Source organism: Morone saxatilis, unplaced genomic scaffold (assembly GCF_004916995.1).
Source record: "Morone saxatilis isolate NCDOM2014 unplaced genomic scaffold, NCSU_SB_2.0 Contig24, whole genome shotgun sequence".
Taxonomy (NCBI): Eukaryota; Metazoa; Chordata; class Actinopteri; family Moronidae; genus Morone; species Morone saxatilis.
This window is the reverse complement of record NW_023339807.1, coordinates 5,983,101-6,001,411: the sequence shown is the minus strand read 5'-3', so window position 1 is coordinate 6,001,411 and position 18,311 is coordinate 5,983,101. Positions and strand designations below refer to the sequence as shown.

Sequence of the window (18,311 nt, the reverse complement as noted above, 5' to 3'; positions counted from 1 at the left end):
ACCAATTAACGCAGAAACGTTAGTTCAAATTATGCACAATATTAAGTTGATGTAATTACCAACATTATTATATCAGCACAACTCAACACAACTTAAAAGGTCGATCTAAATCAATATATTAGAATTTTTTACTTGCAATCATGCATTTAATTAAGTGGTGATAATAGGGCCACTGAGTTTGGCAGTAAAGCATAACTCTATTAAGTGTTGCACTAATATAATTCCTTCTTTTTTTGGTAAGTGTAAAGGATTACAATTTGAAATTCAGTAATTTACAGTAATTACTTCTTATTTTTTGGGACACCTGGTTGTCTGAGCAAAAGATGAGACGATTTGATATTTAGCTCAGCTAGCTAGCTTTAGCGAATGTGCACAGATGTTGTTCATAGATGTTCATGTGAAAGTTTCCTTTAAAGTTATGAAGTTATTTTTCATTTTATAACGGCCTCCTGACAGGAGTTTACCAGCCAGCTTCCATTAAGCACAGGTCTGTACAATGTGTTTTGGGGAAAACATCCTTCTCTGCGTAGCTCTGCTTGGCAATTTGTACATAACAGAATAATTTTCCACCTTAGACTAGAGGTGTAAATGTAAATCCACTTTTTCAATTAAGTTTAAAGATTTGTTGTCACTGACTGTAGTTTGTTCATATTTTTTCTAAACTAAGTGATTGCACTGTTTTTTTCAATATGTGCAGCATCAGTAAATGAATGCATCACAGTGCAAACTGTACTTAAGTAACACATCACTGCCTAAAATTCCTAGATGTTCAGTGCTGATTCAGACTGTAAAATAAAATATATAACATATTCAAGCTATTACATCAGTGCAATACAAAACTAGATCTACTACAACTGTTTATAAGATTAACAGCTCAGCATCCGCTTATATGCAACAGACTAATGACTTAATTAACTTAACTTAAATAGCTAGCCACTGCCCATGTCGGAATCAGTGAGATTGGTTTGATGGACTTCTTCTGGAATGTTGAACTGTTGTTGCTCAATAAATAACCTCAATCCATTGACAGGCTGCTTGTTACATTATAATGTCTCATCAATGGCTCATGTTCTGTTTGTTAAATACATTAGATGTGACATGTTTGTGTGGCAAAGTTCGAACTTCTTGTCAGGCTACATCCACAGTAATGCAATTTCACTTTGAAACTCATAACTTAACGTTTACACCTAGCGTCCACACTGTTGTTTCGACCACATAAAACAGACTATTGGAAACACTGCTGGCCCTATTTTAGTTTGAAAACTCATTGGATGTCATCAGTCAGTACAAAGTGTACACCTATGGTGACACCCATCGGTTTGTGGAGTACTGTTTTGAAGTCTCGAGTCTGGCATTATGGCTATTACCATGTTGATTTTTAGAGCCAGCAGCAGTGATTCACTGTGATGTTGAAATGCGCTCATTGGCTGTGGCTGTGCAGTTTCAAATCATCTGTAGTAGGAAACAATGGCAGATTTTAAGCGAGAATGAGTCACTGCAGTAATAATCTTGATCCATATTTGATCAGCACTGCCTAGTTTAACAGTTTGATCTAAGTCTTGTGCACTGCTCTGGACAGACTCACTGAGAATGGCTTGTATATCACAAGGTAGCCACACACTACAGCATATTTACTTTATTATTGAGCTTGTACATTAATGGAATGGAAGATATTGTCCTCTAATTAGAAAGACAATTGAAAATACATTGATGGAAAAGAATGCTATTGAAAATGTTTTAAATAAAACAGCATTATTATCTAGGACACACCGGCACACGCATGCCCAGTGTATGATAATGTGTCATGTGATATGCATTTTCAGGCGTGTTGGTATGGACGAACATTATTTCTAAAATGGTGCTAAAACACTTGCCTGGATGGAGATTTTTGTTTTAAACCACTGTTTTAAAATGAAATCATAATTAGTGTGGATTCAATTCAAGTTTTGGTCAGACTAAGATTAAAGATGATGCAGAAGAAGAACTGGGAGCTGTGATGCCATCTTGGATAAACAGACAAAGAACATGAAGAGTTCCACTGGCTGAACCTCACAGATAAATAACCCTTTTATTCAGCTGCAGAGGCTTTGTCTCATTCCATGTAATGCAACACACACACACACACTCTTACACACACCCACACTGATTATCCTCTGGCTTATCAAACTGCCAAACCATGAGCGATTATGCCATTTAACGCTGCATCTGGCTCACCACTGTGTTTGCTGAAAAAGACACAGGTGTGCACCTCTAGGACACAGACGAAGACAAACCATACTGAGCACTTTATACTATATTTTATTACAGCGTCTGTAACAAACAAGTTATTTTTCCCCAGGGTATTTCATTGATGGAATTTGCTGTAAATGGCAACCCTGTATTCATGTTAGTAGTGTAATGGAGAGTACAATCATTTCAGGGCCTATGGAGAGGAGTGAGGAGGGGTACATAGTGGTGAGAGTGCTTCAAATTACCATCCTCTGGAGGCCTCTGCAGAAATGCTGGTTGTCTAGGTTTGGCAAAGTTGGAAGAGCAGATGGCAATTAGAAATGATCACTCAGACACTAAACTTGGGTGACACCGGAGGATACGCAGTCAGAAAATGGAAAGTCTTAAATATTTCTGGCACCATGAGAGCACTCAGAAGGAGTATTATTGAGGAATGCTTAAATGTTATTTATCAGCGGGAATAGTTGAAGTAATGATGAATACTGTACGATGGATAAAAGAGCACTGATTTTCTGTCCCTACAGTGGTGCTGCTTTCTTCCCACACTGCACTGACATGCATGTTAAAAATATATCATAGGAAAAGATAATTACTGCCTAGAAATCTCCGTTTCCTGGTGAAAAACAATAGTTCGAATTAGTTGCGCTTTGCTAGTCACCATTAATATGTCGTCGTATTAAGATGTAAATGGTAATTTGTGAACTAGTTATTGTTGGGTGAATGCAGGTGGTTCCCACCCCTACATTTCCTGTTGCATCTAAGAATTTTCCCTGCTAACCATGCCAAGTGTGAAGTACCATATATCTATTATTAGCACATCAGACACTGAATTGACTTATTAGGGTGGGAAGGGCTGTCAGCTAGAGGGCAAAGCCATAAAAACAGCCAATTTAATGTGGACACCCAATTTAAAGTTTTAGGACGGGGTCTCAAGGCTCGTAGCCACAGGCAGAGTTCACTGAAGTATCATCAGCCTTTTAGTCTAGGGATTATCCTCTCTTTCTTTGTGCTTTCTCTCGCTCATGCAGCATGCTCCTCTTTCGAAGTTCTCACTGAGAAATTAATTGTGACTTCACATGAAACAAAGCGAAGAACTTCATGCTATGTTGATGAAAAAACACCACCACTGTGCTAAATCTCGGGTTTATGGTCACCCAATTGTAAAAAAAAAAAAAAGGCTTCAAATGAGGATCCCTGTGGATTGTTGCTTTGCTTGGAGTGCAACACATCTCCTCTAGCTGTCCAGCTGCCTTGGGCTGCTTTAGCCAAGATAACTGTAGTAATAGGCTCTGTGTCAATTGTAGAGGGGGAGGGGGAGCAGATAAAGAGTGCTTGAAAAGCTCCAAGTGGAAGGGAAATTCTTTATACACCTTGTTGCACTGATGTCCTACCCTTTCACCCCAAATAAAGATATAACACCTCAGATTGTGTCTCAGCTGTAGAAACAATCACCATCAGCAATAAAACCCTTCTAACTTTTCACTCTCTCCTCATCGTGCTGGCCATCTGTCAGCAGAGAGCCAGAAAATGAACCGAGTCTCCACACACAGACAGACAGGTTTTCTCTGTGTCATGTAGACCTGCACTCACATTGAAGGCCATTACTCACAGCAGGTATAGGGCATCAATCAGTCTGTCATGAGGTGATGCAGGGGGAGGCATTTCCCACTTGAACATGAGAGGAAGCCCTACTAAATTCCTCTCTCAGACAGACAGGAAGTAATTCTTGGCCAGACTTCAAAAGGCAGATTCTCCTATTTGGGCATGAAATTTAAAGTCCTGGTCACCCTGGCTTTCCTGCAGGAAGAATCTGTCAGTTGCGGCTTAATGTGACCCTACTGGATTTTAGGGAAAGTAAATGAAACAGAAGCAATTAAACTTATGCCAGCAACCAGAAGTCGGTAAAGTGATTAATTAAACAGAGCAACTGAGCAGAACAGGAGTGGTAGCCGTGTCACAGGGTCACTTCAAAATAAGGCTTGGCCCTTGAGTTTTGAAGACTTGTTCAGACTCAGTAAAGTTCTGGCTCATTAACTGTGTACGACAAGAAATCACAGTACCTTTTGCGATTGGTGCATTGGACTGAAACAGAGGAAAACCTCATTCGGCATGAATCAAGGTTTTCAAAAAAAAAAAGAATTCTCTTACAATAACAAACTTTGCATTGCAAAATTTTACCTTTCATTAATATTTAACATCAAGGTTTGGTTTCTTCAATTAAATGTGCAATACATGAAGGTGTTATAACTTGATTCCTAAAAGTACTAAAAGTAAGGGAGGTGCATCTGCAGGCTTTTACTGTCTCTTACATTAATAAAGCAAAATCCATTTGTGATTCGCACCATTCAGCCCTACCTAGACAGCAGAGAGTATTCCTGTAACAATACAGGACTCAAGAGGACTTGACAAGTTTTGAGGTTGAAAAGATATAACTGCTTAGGAAAAGGGGAAATATTGCTTTCAAATGATGATGAAAGTTAAATTATAGAAATTAATGTGTGATGCTTTGCCCTTTGGCATGGAATTAAATAAAAATAAAAAGTTGAAGTACATTTATACAGTTCATTTCAAAAATACAGCTGGAAGCATTCTTGAAGTAATCACCAAATGAAGGTTTCAGCATTTCTTTGCCAGACAGCTACAGTGTAGTTCATGAGTTCAGCAGTGCTTAATAATGCAAAACAAGCAACAGAAGGCAAGTCTGAATGATGTATGTTGGTCGAAACCAGTGAGAATAATAACAACCTAACCTTCAGCAGAATCTTATTTTCAAATCAGTCATTCCCAATCTAAGTTGACAGAAATGGATCCAAACATTTTGGGACATCGCTGTCTCAGATAAAGTTGTTCAGTACATGTATGAATGACAATGGCAATCGAATCAGTACCTTTTGCATCAGAGCTCCCATCGCTGGTGAGTGACAGTGCCGACATTCAAATGTCGACTCCAGGCAGTCACCCTCTGTAGATCCCAGCTGAGCTGACACAGTCTATTGCGTTGTTGCACTGGAAGTTTTTATGGGCGTACAAGAAAGGAACTTTGTCCATTTGGGACACTGATACACAAAGCTAATGCACTGTTCCTGACTGACCTCAGTTCAGCCTTGAAATTATTAAGCAGTTTGGTCTGTTGTCAGTTCAGGATAAAACATAATACTCTTTCGAACTACAACAGTTTCCTAACATTAAACAAAAATATAAATGCTACCTTGACAAGATGTTAATCCATTAAACCTAATGAAGAAATTTAATCTGGGTAGGTAAAGTTACTTACTGATCCAGGTAATCCACAAATATGGTATGTGTCTAAACACTGGTGGACTCTACTACTCTACTCTATCTTTAAAACATGATAAAGTGCCACCTAGGGTGCCCTTCTAGTGGAGAAAACGTCATGCAGTACACTAATGGGTGTCCTTAAAATGGTGAAAACGTAATGAATACCCTCTATGGTGTCCTTTCAGTGTAGAAAACAGGATGCAGGACACTAATGAGTGCCCTTAAATTGGTAAAAAATAAATAAAATCCCTCATAGAGTGCCCTATAAAATAGAGAAAATGTGATGTAGTGCCATATAGGCTGCCAAACATTGCCCTATAAAATGTGTTAACTAACTAAACGGCCTGGTGCCCCGGCACATGCAGCTGGTGCCCTTTATATTTGGAAAGCCTGAGTACACCACTGTGACTAAACAGACATGATGTACTGTACTGCCACAGTCCTAATTGATTATAAGTAGTATTGACATGCTGCTGAGGCTCAGCTGAAGTTAGAAGATGAATGAAAAAGTGTTGATATCAGATAGAAAGTTGAACTTTATAGCAGCAGTCTCTGGGGGAGAAAAATGGGGCTCAAACTGCAATGTTGACCTGGAGATGAAACCTTCTACTAATGTAATACAGTAGTCATGAGAGCATGAAAGTGCCAATGTTACCTGGGTCTGCATACCTATAAAAATGTTACATGTGACATGCATCACCCAGGTCACAGGGGAACAAATATTTATCTTGGTTTTCTGTTGTCAACTCTGCCTAGTGCATGGCTCCGTGAACAGCATTTTCAAGTCCGGCCATCTGAACTCTTATGTTGCCTCTCCAGGACATCAACATTGTTGTTTTCCCATCATTCTTGTGCAGCAATAACTTTGTTTTAGTTGTTAGCTGGTTAGGTTGCAGTTATGATTTGGACATTAATGTAAAATCCACAGAACCCTGGGAGCCCTCCCTTTCTAGAGATCTGCTTGCACCAGCTTGAATACAGGCATTGTAGTACATTATCAAGGGCAGGCAGAATCAGCATCATACAGTTAAGACAGCATGAATGAAGAACAAATAGCCATGACTCAATTCATCCTGGCTGCTTTGCACCACAAAAGAATGGCTGATGTCATTTGAGTTGGAGGAGCAGCTTCAGTTTCACATCATGCCACATCACTGAACCCCCACCACGTATCCTGCTGCATCCAATTTCCCTTTCTGTTTACTACAGCAACACTATAAATGATGTCTATCATTTTCACTTTGATACTTTTCATTACTTGGTAATATGGATTTTATTTTTTAAATTACCAGAAGTCTTTTATATTCTGGCCAGCGGGACATTTCTGCAGCTCACAGCTTGATGCTGTTGCGATCCAGATGATTATACCCAAAGGGGAAACCTTCAACCTAATTTTACACTTATATACACTTTGATCAGAGGTGTGACATTTTTGGAATACAAGAAGAGTTGTCAGCTTTGTTCAGAAGTGCAACAGCCTTTCCCATGTAAGGTGTAAACCTCTAGCTGTTTGACTCAGAGCTTTTAAAGGCTTAACAGCAACAAAACAGACTTCATTTATGTTTTGATTTTTTTTTCCATGATTAGATGAGGGATTTAGTCTAGCAATGTCTTACCGGGTGTGACAACTCTTCTCACTATAATACATGCAGCCATGTCTTCTGTCTTCTGTCATGTTTCTAGAAACGGGAGGGAAAACTCAGGAAAAGCCCAGTTTGATCCACAGTTTCTCACCACAGAATCTTAATTTTATGCTCTTGAATACCAATCATATCATTGGTTCTCCAAATTAAACTCTTAGTCCTCATTTAGAAGTAAATACCATTGACTGTATATATAAGGTAAATACATGAGATGGCAATTATACAATAATGGAATGCTTTTAATATGCTCTTATTTTATCTCATCTATTTATCTATCATCTATCTATCGTATCTATTTATTATCTATCCATCTATCATCTATCTATCTATCTATCTAATAGCCTCATATTGTCAGACATGGATAACACTATCTGAAAAACATGTACACACACTTACTAATGACTAATGCCACTGAGGCTCATCAGGTGGTTTATGGCGATGTACAGTTGCTCCACAGCGTTAGAGCGTGTTATCCTTTCTTTGGCATCCAACTTGAGCATGTTTGTCTAAGAAGCAGGGTCTCACAAGTGGTACTTCTGGAAGAGGCCTGGAAATACTGCATTTGGACACAAAGTAAATAACACTAAATTCCACCTCACTTTAAATAAACAGTATTTCTGAGTGTGTTTGCTTCAGTCAGAGCACATTTATAAATACGTGTAAAATGTATGAGTTGTCATCGTAAAACTAGTTGTAAACATTGAGAAGTACTGCACACTACTGACTACCCATCTGAACTGAAAATATATATAATCCATTTCATTCTTATAATAATAATCTATAATATAATATAAAAGTGTAGGATGCAGAAAATACCAACAAGAACTGATAAAAACTGATAAAATCCCGTAAAGGGAGGTGGGAGATGAAAGTCTGCTACAGGACTGGCTTTGATTAAATGTATTGACCGACACTGCCGCTGTGTGGCGTCACAGAGTATTGCATTTAAATAGGCGTAGGAACCAATGTAAAATCAGTGTTTCCTGTCGGAGTGTGAAAGCTGATGGTAAAGCCTGTAAAATCAAAAGCCTGTGCTATCTTTAGCGACACATCAAGTACAGTTTTGAACAGTGTAAAAACGTAAATGAGACTTATATCTTAGCTCATAGTGGCTGCGGGACTGTGTGATGTTTGTTCTGAATGTGTCTGCTGTGTTTTCAGCGCCAGTTGACCGTATTTCACCGTAACTTTCCCATGTACGCCACAGAGCCACTGAGGTGAAACCGAAGAGTGGGACCTCTTTTATTTCATCCTTCTCTAGTGTGTAAGTAAACATTGACCCAATATAGCATTTTAGCCAGTAAATAAGTGATATTACTGTGAGAGGTTTAGCCGGTTTAACGTAGCTGCTCCCGCACAGGCAGATGCTGCGTTAGGCTGTGTTATAGGTCGCTGTTGTTTTTCTCCTCGCAGGTTAAAGACTATGAGTAAAGAGTCCAGAATGAGGGCAACGATTAACCAAAAGCTGACCGAGATGGGGGAAAGAGAGAGGTGAGATAACCAAACAGCTTGTTTTAATAAGTAGTTCATGCTCTTCAACGACGTCAAATAGCTGTGTGTTATTATCCGCCTACATGCTGCGGCAGTATGTATCAACATTGTGACTAATTGCTGATGAAAGTAAAGCCATTGTTTTACAGCTAAATACCTTTTCTGTAATGTCTTATTGGCTCTTTATCTTCACATAGGTGTCTATTTTACTATATTGTTCATTAAATATTATTTAAAGATGTGCATTAACACACCTCTGTAGTATTGTTAAGGGTTACCAGCTACTTTATTCCTTACTGTTCTTTTTGTTCAGCAAAGACGTGAGGAACTAACCTGGCATACTGTATGAATATAGAATATGTTTAGCTGCTCCAGGCCATAAGGACGATATTCAGCTGTCAGATTTCTATATGCTGCACATGTATGTCTGTTGATATTCTCAACATATCAGATTATGGCCTACGTCAAATAACTCCTCCAGGCTAGGAGGGAGACTGCTGCTGCTATCCCTGATTCACTTTCCTGGCATGCAAAGACGCATCACTCTGCATAATCTGAACAGTGCATATCTCAACATAACAGAGAGAATGTGAGAGAGAATATGTTGTATTCACGATGCCACTGTTGACTATGTTAGCGTAAGACAGACACGTGCCTGCTATACTTTGACATGTGTTTGCATCTTATTGACAGGCTGAAGGAGCTACTGAGGGCGAAACTCACTGAGTGTGGATGGAAGGACCAGATGAAGGCTCACTGCAAAGGTACACGTTACAGTACTGTTGTTAAAACACATAAGGTAAATGGTCATTGATTTGCTGCTATTGGTTGACTCCCAAACGAACTGAAAGATGCCGTCATCTGCTTACTTGTCCGTCTTGTGAACCTTATATATCCACTTTAAAGGACCATGTAGGTTTATTGCGTAGATAACTTTGAGGTTTAAGTCATATTTAAAGAGTTATATTATAATATATATATATTATAATACATACATTACATTTTCTGCATTTTTATACTGACCCTAATTCAAAATATAGGTCTGTTTTACACACTATTGATGTACGCAGACCTTTTACAGCATCATGAATTGTTACTGACTTAACTTAGATAACAAATGTGTTAACAGAGCCATCAATATGTATGCCCATAATAACAGGTTCCAGTTTAGATTTATTTGACATTTTAATACATACCTTACACATTCATAAGGCCCTATTGTGCCATGTGTCTAGAATGTAAACAGAAGTTCTATCAATAACATGACTGGTGTGTATTTCCTCACTTTGTTCTGCCATTGAAGCATGAGTCAGCTCTACAACTGAAGTGAGGAAAACAACTTCCTCTAGAGCTTTAAGAGCAGAGACCGTTTAGGACATAATAAAGTACATCACGTATTTGAGTGTTGAAACTAAAGTGCAGCGGTTCCTGCTATGGAACTCTTATTAGGCTGCACACTGTTTGTGTGTTTTGTGATTTTTTTTTTAAAACATTGTTAACATATCATCCACTTTTTGTCTGTAGAAGTAATCAAAGAAAAAGGCTTTGAGCACGTGACTGTGGAGGACCTGGTGGTAGAGATCACTCCTAAAGGAAGAGGTAGCTTGACATGACTATTTGGAAGAACTAAAGAGATTTTGTGCTTGTATTGTTGTACTCTTCTCATTTTCACTGCTAACCACGCTTGATTACTAAAAATCCACCCTAAAAGACAACATGTTAATGTTACAAATATATATTAGTAATATACACACCGGTACATTGCAAACAGAACACTTAGGCTTTGCTATCCATCCATCAAAGAGGACACAGAGATGCCAGTTAGTTTACAGTAGAAAGTGATGCAGTCACAAGATGTTATATTTCCAGTAATGGATGTGTGATGGTGTGAGTGTATATACAGGCGTTTTGCAGCACTACTTGCATTAGATTGTATCTGTGTGAAAAAATAAGTCATAGTCATGGATATCTTTCTCTCTTGCAGCCTTGGTGCCAGACAGCGTCAAGAAAGAGCTTCTCCACAGAATAAGAGCCTTTTTAGCTCAGCATGCCACCTAATTTTATCATTTCCTTAGACCACTAACTTGCCTATACTATCATGATAAAGAATATTTTTAACTTGAATTTTAAAGATTTCCTTTTCATTAAATTGAATTTTCAGTGTAATACTGATACACGCTTAGCTATTTGGTTGCATGTATTTACAAATTCTGTTGCTACAGTTGTCACTTATTTGTAAATGTGCGTACTTTGCACATTTAGTTGTCCTCTGTGTATGAGATATGCTATTTAAATAAAGTTTGATTTGTTGGACTTTTAACTGTCCTGACTTTATTCTTTTCATTAAAACATTTGTAGCAGTTCTTGTTTTAAATAGAAATACAATGACCACTTTTTTTCAGTTCCTCCCTGATACCTAAATTGGGATATCTGCCGATACAATAATGATATCACTTAATCAGATTGTTAGTATTGTAGGTTCAAGTCTAATTTTAAATTGTAATTGTATTGTTTTTTTTTAATGCGGTATTGAGTGGATACATAGTTACGGATTGCATGATTGTGTTTGGTATTATTATGATGCATCCCATGAAGTAAATCCTTAAAAATATTATTAATCAACTAACTAACAACTAACTTGTTTAATTTAGGTGTTCAGTGTATGAAGTTAATTTCAAGGTGAAATTAGATTTATTAGTGAATCCATAGAAATAAATCCTGATATGTTGTCTGTGAGGACCGCAGTGGTGTTGAAGGTTAGACAAGCGAGCTTGTGACCAGAAGGTTGACGGTTCAATTCTCTGGACCAACAAGATACATCTGAGTGGGTACGCGACCCCTCCCTCATTATCACCACTGATGTTCACTTGCAAGACCCCAACTGCTCCAGTGGAGCTGCTCAGTGGACAACAGATCCAGACTGTGGTTGTACTGGGCGTTCCTGGAAAAGAGAACATTGCTCTCAGTGACATACTCCTGAATAAATAAAGGTGAAAATGAAAAATATGTATTTAAAGTGCGAGAATGACTTCCAGTTTTTGTATGCTTTGATATTCTCTCTCCACCTACACTGTTATGGAATTAAGTATAAAATAAACAAAATATTTCTTCCTGGACATGTTATCAAATGGTCCAAGCTCTTTCCCACTGCACGTCACATTTAAATGAGGAGCCGACTGTATGATTAGTGTGTTATCCCCGGTATGAAGACGGCATGCAGCTGTACATCTGGTCCTTCAAAGATGGAATCAGAAGAAAAATGAGAGAAACGGAAATAGCTGACAGGGAAAAAAAACAGTTATTTACCATAGTTACATGAATCACACCCAGCTGGTGCAGTGAATTAATACTGTCCTTTGATTTAACAGACTTAAATCCAAAGATCCATGATCCTGTAATGACAAGACTGTTGCTACTTTTACATCCCAGAAAAACACAATGTTCCCAACAGGAGGGGGAGAGGTGGGGGTGGCAAGAAAGAGATCATGAAAAGATAAACAGGAAGTGACCCTGGGGTGGATGCACCGGGGGACAGACTGCCTTCACTGAAACTGGTTGTCGGATAGTTTCAAGGTGCGTAGTGTATGAAATGCACACAAGCGTTCCAGTGTGAGAGTTACAACACCATGGTGAGATGGCCATGAGCTCTCCACAGTGCCCTGACTGCCTAAACACAACCCTGGTATGTTTTTTTGTTTTGATGTTGTCGTGCAGCTTCACAATCTCCCCATCCATGTAATAAAAACAGGACTATTACAGGAATGTCTGCTCCTGAAGCAGCCTTTGTTTCACTTTTTCCCATCCACATGCTGGACCGTATCATTTTGTTTTGTTGAAAGGTCTCTATAGTTACACACGCACAATGCCTAATTGGTTATGGATTACATTTGGAAAGGCCGTGAACCCAAAACGACGCACGCCCCTCGGCACGAGTAGCACATTAGTGGGTAGTGAGTGAGTCTGTGCTGGTCACCCACCCAAGACAGAGAGTGTGTTTTCTTAGCCGAAGGACCTGCTGTGACATCAGCCCAGGTGACAACATGCTGATATACAGTGCTGTTGTGGGGGCCAAATGTAACGCACCCCTTCAGCCCAGCACACACGCTCCTTTAATGGCCTGCATCAATCCCCATGTTATCAGCAGATCTCCCTGGGCCCCCGCATATAAAGGGGGTTCTGCACACTGCAGCGCACCACAGACCAGCACTGGATAGAATTACTAGTGATGCAATTTATTATCATACAGATTTTTATTTACTTTCTCACTCTCAGTTCTCAGCTTTTCTCCATCACTCAGGACCTGCACAGCTCTGCCGAGGAGCTGTACAGTAACCAGATGACTCTGCACATCATAAAAAAAAAAAACTAGAAAAGTGGAGTTGTCCAAATAAAAGGAAAACATGATTTAAAAAATCCCATTCTCCTATTCATTGGCTTAGGGTTGTACATCTTGGACGTGGCAGGCAGAGATTTAAATGAACCTCAAAGACCTGTTTTGATGATTCGCAGCAGCAGCTGATAGCGAGGAAGCACACACTTTGTAGCATCCTGTGAGGCACCCTCTGAATGAACCACCGTATGTCAGGCAACAACAAAAGAGCAAGAGTGGCCTTATTCCACCAAAGTCAATATCAAGCTGTGTCTGAACAGCACTTAATGACATTTAAAAGGAAAAGACAAACATGTTATGCGTGTCTTCATGTGCTTTTTGTGTGCGTGTAGGTAAGTGTGCGAGGATATGTTCACCACCCCTGGAATTGGATCATTTCAGCATGATAGCAGCTGTGTCAACAGACAGTGGAGCCAAAAGTGTGGTCCTGTATGCTGAGTCCCATAGGTGCTCTGCGGTCCTCTCTCTGGTGAAGCTGGCAACATCCAAAGACCATAAACACCTCCGTTACTGTACAAACAACTGAAGAAAAGGCAGTGCAGGGAGGAAGCAGATGGCAGGGACTTGATGTTCATATTATAAACAAATGTTGGGAAATGATGATGTTATAGCACATTGCCTTATTTGGGATAACAGTGCACCTGCTTCAGGGGGTAATGCTTGAAGAAGTGTCCATGAAATGCTGTATCACGAGCTCTGATCATGTAACATCGATAGATAAATCTCTCCGTGTTTACAACACTATATCTGACATTTCTAATTTATAGTACACTGCGATGGGCTTTTGTGTCTCATATAAATTTTCCTATCTTTTCTTCATAATGGAAAGGGCAGAGACATTGCATAAGCAGACAAAGGGTCAAAGAGGGTGTTTCAAAGCAAAAAAAGGGGCCATGTGCTCCTACAAATTCCCAAGACCCGGTGTGCAGTTGGCCCTCTTTACTGTCAACATGTGTGAATGCCATGCTCGATAAATTTCTCTTTGAATTCCCTCACTAGAATTTATGAGACGTGCAACATGGGGTTGCAACTCTTTTGAAGCCTACGCACTTGCAGCACTCGATGCCGTTTACATTCTCATTTTAAGGGGGGTAAAAAAAAAAGAGCAGAAATGGGGAGAAGTTGGCATGTAGCATCCTGCAGTGTAAAGAGTTTTAAATGTATTTACACTCTGTTGTGTCTCCTGGGAACTGTTTTCTACACACTAATGAGGCTGAGGAGCAAGTTTCATTCTGTTATTCCTGGCATCGATGCACCAGTCACAGGCATACCACTCACACTCTCTCTTTTTTTCTCCCCCCTCCCTTTCACTCTCAGTAGCCCAGTGCAAATAATAAATAAGAGGAAATACATCATCCCTTTTTCAGTCCGAGAGCCAAGAGTTGGTGTGCCAAAGTTAACACAAAGCAATCTTAGGTAATGATCAGCAAATGTGTATAAAGTTTCATAGAGCATGACTTCACATAATTCTTGTTTAGATCATGTTGGCTGGCTCAATCTCAACTGTGATGCCTCTGTAGAAACCATGGTTACACACACCACACACACACACCACACACACACACACACACAACACAGCACACAAGTTTTCTCTCCTGAAGCTTGTTTGTATCACGCTTAAAAGCAGCACTTCTGTTTTATACGTGCTTGTAATGGATTTGATACAGTGTAACATTGTGGCAAGGATTAGCTACCAGTCATAAATTGTGGAATTTTAACAGAGGCTTTATTACACTACATTACATACTCTTATAACCACTCATTCTGCGAGAACTGTGTCAGATTTTCCGTTCATTTACACACATTGGTGGAATGGATACGAAACATTTCATTATGGCTCAATTGATGAAAACAATTTGCTCAATGTCAAAAAGGAAAAAAAGAAAACGTCATTGAGCTGTTTTTAGTGCTCTACCTACAGCACAGCCCGCGTGCAGATGGAGAGCCGGGGGGTCTCTATGCAACAACACAGAGGAAAGAAGCGAAACACAATCCAGACATTGTTTACCCTGTTTCTGATGTAAAGGCCACTTACTGTCGTGTTCAATGCCTAACCCTTAATTTGCTGCCCCAGCCTTTGAAGTGTGTGCATATTTCTGTTTCCTGACACTACCTTTCCTCTCTCTCTCTCTCTCTCTCTCTCTCTCTCTCTTGCTCTCTCTCGCTCTCTCTTTCCTCCAAGCCCCAGCAGTTGATATTGCAACTGGATAGGCCATGTTTCCATGTAGGGGCTCTTTTTTAGGACTGCTCTGATGATAGAAAACACAAGTGGGGAAGGGGAAAAGGAGTGCTGGGCGCACAGATCCACAGAGAGGCCCCGGCCCCAGCCCTGGCCCAGACAACGCTGCAGGGGATTAGAGCACACCCTGGCAGCAGAATGGTTTCACTTAAGAATTTCAGTAATCACTTTTAGGAGTGTAATATATAGCTGACCTTCGGCAGCGCCACACGACCCCCCGCTCCCCCAGCCATTTGATCAAAGGAAGCGGCAGTGGCTGTGCAAACAGGCGCTATCAGTGGACTCCAATGGATTTACTGCCTGCTTCTTCTCTCTTGTCTCCCCTGAGTCGTGTGCTGATACACACAGAAACCCAGTTTCATCTTACAGAACCTATTTTTCTCCCAGTACTAATTTACGGGCCAGATCATGACTTGAGGGGACTTAGAGGAAGGGAGGGAGAGGGGAGGCTCAGGGGGCCTCAGGGAAGGGGAGAGAGTGGAGGTGGGAGCAGCTCGGGGGCCCTTATCCACTGCCTGCTGACTGGGCCGAGCAGAGCGGCTCTCATCATCATGGGAAAAGCCCAGTAGGTGCTCTCTTCTCAGCTGGAGCAGCCAAACACCGTGGCCTGTGCTCCGCAACAATAGGGGAAATCAGAAAAAGGACAGAGGGTTGGCCCAGTAGGGTTTATATAGTGCCCTAAATCACAGGAGGCTCTGACAAAGAAGTGGGGAGAGAGGATGTGGGTATCATAGCAACTATTAATAACCCAATACATACTGGTGTGAACACAGCCGAGGTGTCTCTAAGTTTCCTCATTTTTAATTACACTCTTGTTCGCTCTTAATATGCTGGCTCATATTGCCCAAGTATGGTGCTTTAATTGACTATTTTATTGCTTTAAGTAACAAAACATAACATTTCCATCAATTATGAATAGGCAATTACTGTAAACATTCCTCAATGAGAAGCAGACTATTAGAAAACAATGTCAACATGTTGACCTTTATGCTTTTACAGGGAAATGTCTTTCAGCTGGTTAAGTCCCCGGTAATTTGTAATTTGTGACTCACATGTTCTGGTCTAATTTCATGCTGTTGTTAAAATGTTTCTTGACTCATGTCAGAAATTATTGTTTATTTTGCCTTTGTTTGATTTAAAATGAACACGCAATTTTTTTTTATTTGTTGTGCGTCTATTTCAGCATGAATGCCAGTAAAAGCTGCAGGAAGTTGTGGTTTGCAGAGCAGGAAGTTCCGCCGGTGACCAGTTGGGGGCGTCACAGAACAGATGACAGAGGAGAATCTATACACTGAGTATGAGGAGATATACTAGGTCATTCGAACTGCTGGCTATCTATACCTCATTTAGTATATTTCCCACATAAAATTGGAAATATTTATGGGCAATATATTGTTTCAAGTATAATTTTATATCCTCTGAATAATCCAGACTTAAGGAGATATTATCACTTTCCTCCTTGGCTGTACTATAGATACAATTTTCTTGACAGTTTTTCAGATGCATAATACCATTTAATTCATACGACATTTAATGCAAATGATAAAAGACACATACATTCTTTAGCTGGCATGTCAGGGAGAGTTTATGTTACTCAGTTGATGACAATGCGTGCTGTGTCATTAAATGACCACAGGAAGTCCTGTGCTTTTATGAGCTTCTCAGAGAAGCTTGGAGTGGAAAAAAGAAAAATGTTTCCTGATTCAAGCACATGAGAGCAACTCACCACATGTTCCTGGGAAACAACTGGGAAGGACCAAAAAAATAAACCCTACCAGGGCCCTAAAACACGGACTTTACCCTGCCATTCATCTCCGAGGGTCACTGCAGGTCAGGTTGGTCCCAAGGATGTCATATCTGAAGAAAATGGATGTTCAGCTCCTTCAGGTACAAACTGACACTCATCTAAATCTAGCGTGCTAGTTACGTAACCCCTGCATTTAACAATGAGTGATGAGGAGGAAGTGGAGGTGCAGGACATTCTTTCTGAAATATTCCTGCATTCCCCTCCTCAGCTGATAAGGTTCCTTATTTGCAGAGCAAACAGGAGGAAAGGTACCTGCTGTAAATGCTCTGCGGCCCCTGGACGTGTAAGTATTTTATGGCGTGACACTGCTATGGGCAGACTGATAAGTCTGATACCTGAGTGCTTGCCATGTCATTACTGTAATACAGCTGGTTGTTTTGATGCTAATTGGTGTTGAGTCAGTTACAGTAAGAAATAATAACTTCTCGCTTTGCTGGAAAGAACTCTGCTCAGACTGTGATAATGAAAATTGCCTTATTAGTTCTGAGTTGGGAGCCAGCTACAACTTGTGTTGAACGGTTGCTTTTGGGAAAACAGGGAGAACTCTGTTGACCCTTGTGATTATTGCTAATTTTGTGCAGCTCGTTGGGTGGGAGAATAAGCCATCATCTTAAAGATGATTAACAACATGTCTATTTTAATTAGCATCAAGCTATTATAATCATTCCATTTGGCTCTGTGCTTTATAATCATTATCATCCAGCACCATCTCACACACACACAAACACACACATCCTGTTTTGGCCCTCTAATGGTGCAATAGATACATGCAGGCGAGCAGGTTGGGCCGTGTGTGTGCATGGCATTGGTAGTGTGAATCAGCTGAGGCTCATGTGGCTGGCCTGGCCTTGCTCCCTGCGACCCAGCGGGGCTCAGCCACCAGCTGCCTAGCACCCACTACACATTCCTGCTTTATTCCCAAGCTCGCCTCCATCAGCTACACTGGTTAAGACAAAATGTATACCAGCTGCAACATCATTAAGTAAATGGGATCCTTGCACAGTTGCTTTTTTTTTTTTTAAGGCACTGGATTGAAAAGTTTGCCAAATCAATTTTGTGAAAAGCATGTGTATGTGTAACATGAATGTGCACTCAGACATAAATCCAGACACTTAAATACACACACATTGGGCTACATTTATAGACAATGCACAGTAAGCTTCTGGAGAGCATGACTATAGGGAAAGCAATATTGGTCTTTCTGTTAGTCAGTCAGTCTACCACTTTGGTCCA

General features: G+C 40.2%; 1 protein-coding gene across 4 annotated transcripts; it reads left to right on the top strand.

The window, feature by feature from the left end:
* The first annotated feature begins 8,108 nt into the window (after positions 1-8,108).
* eny2 (ENY2 transcription and export complex 2 subunit) lies at positions 8,109-10,962 on the top strand. 4 transcript variants are annotated; one of them, XM_035673076.1, is made up of 6 exons: positions 8,109-8,157; positions 8,313-8,415; positions 8,565-8,642; positions 9,336-9,406; positions 10,167-10,241; positions 10,627-10,962. In XM_035673076.1, the coding sequence occupies exons 3-6, from the start codon at positions 8,575-8,577 to the stop codon at positions 10,698-10,700; spliced, it is 288 nt and encodes a 95-aa protein (XP_035528969.1). In that variant the 5' UTR covers positions 8,109-8,157; positions 8,313-8,415; positions 8,565-8,574; the 3' UTR covers positions 10,701-10,962. The 4 variants fall into 4 exon arrangements, with proteins under 4 accessions (XP_035528969.1, XP_035528968.1, XP_035528970.1 ...); XM_035673075.1 differs by having other exon boundaries at positions 8,119-8,231; XM_035673077.1 differs by having other exon boundaries at positions 8,139-8,157; positions 8,359-8,415.
* The last annotated feature ends 7,349 nt before the right edge of the window (positions 10,963-18,311 follow it).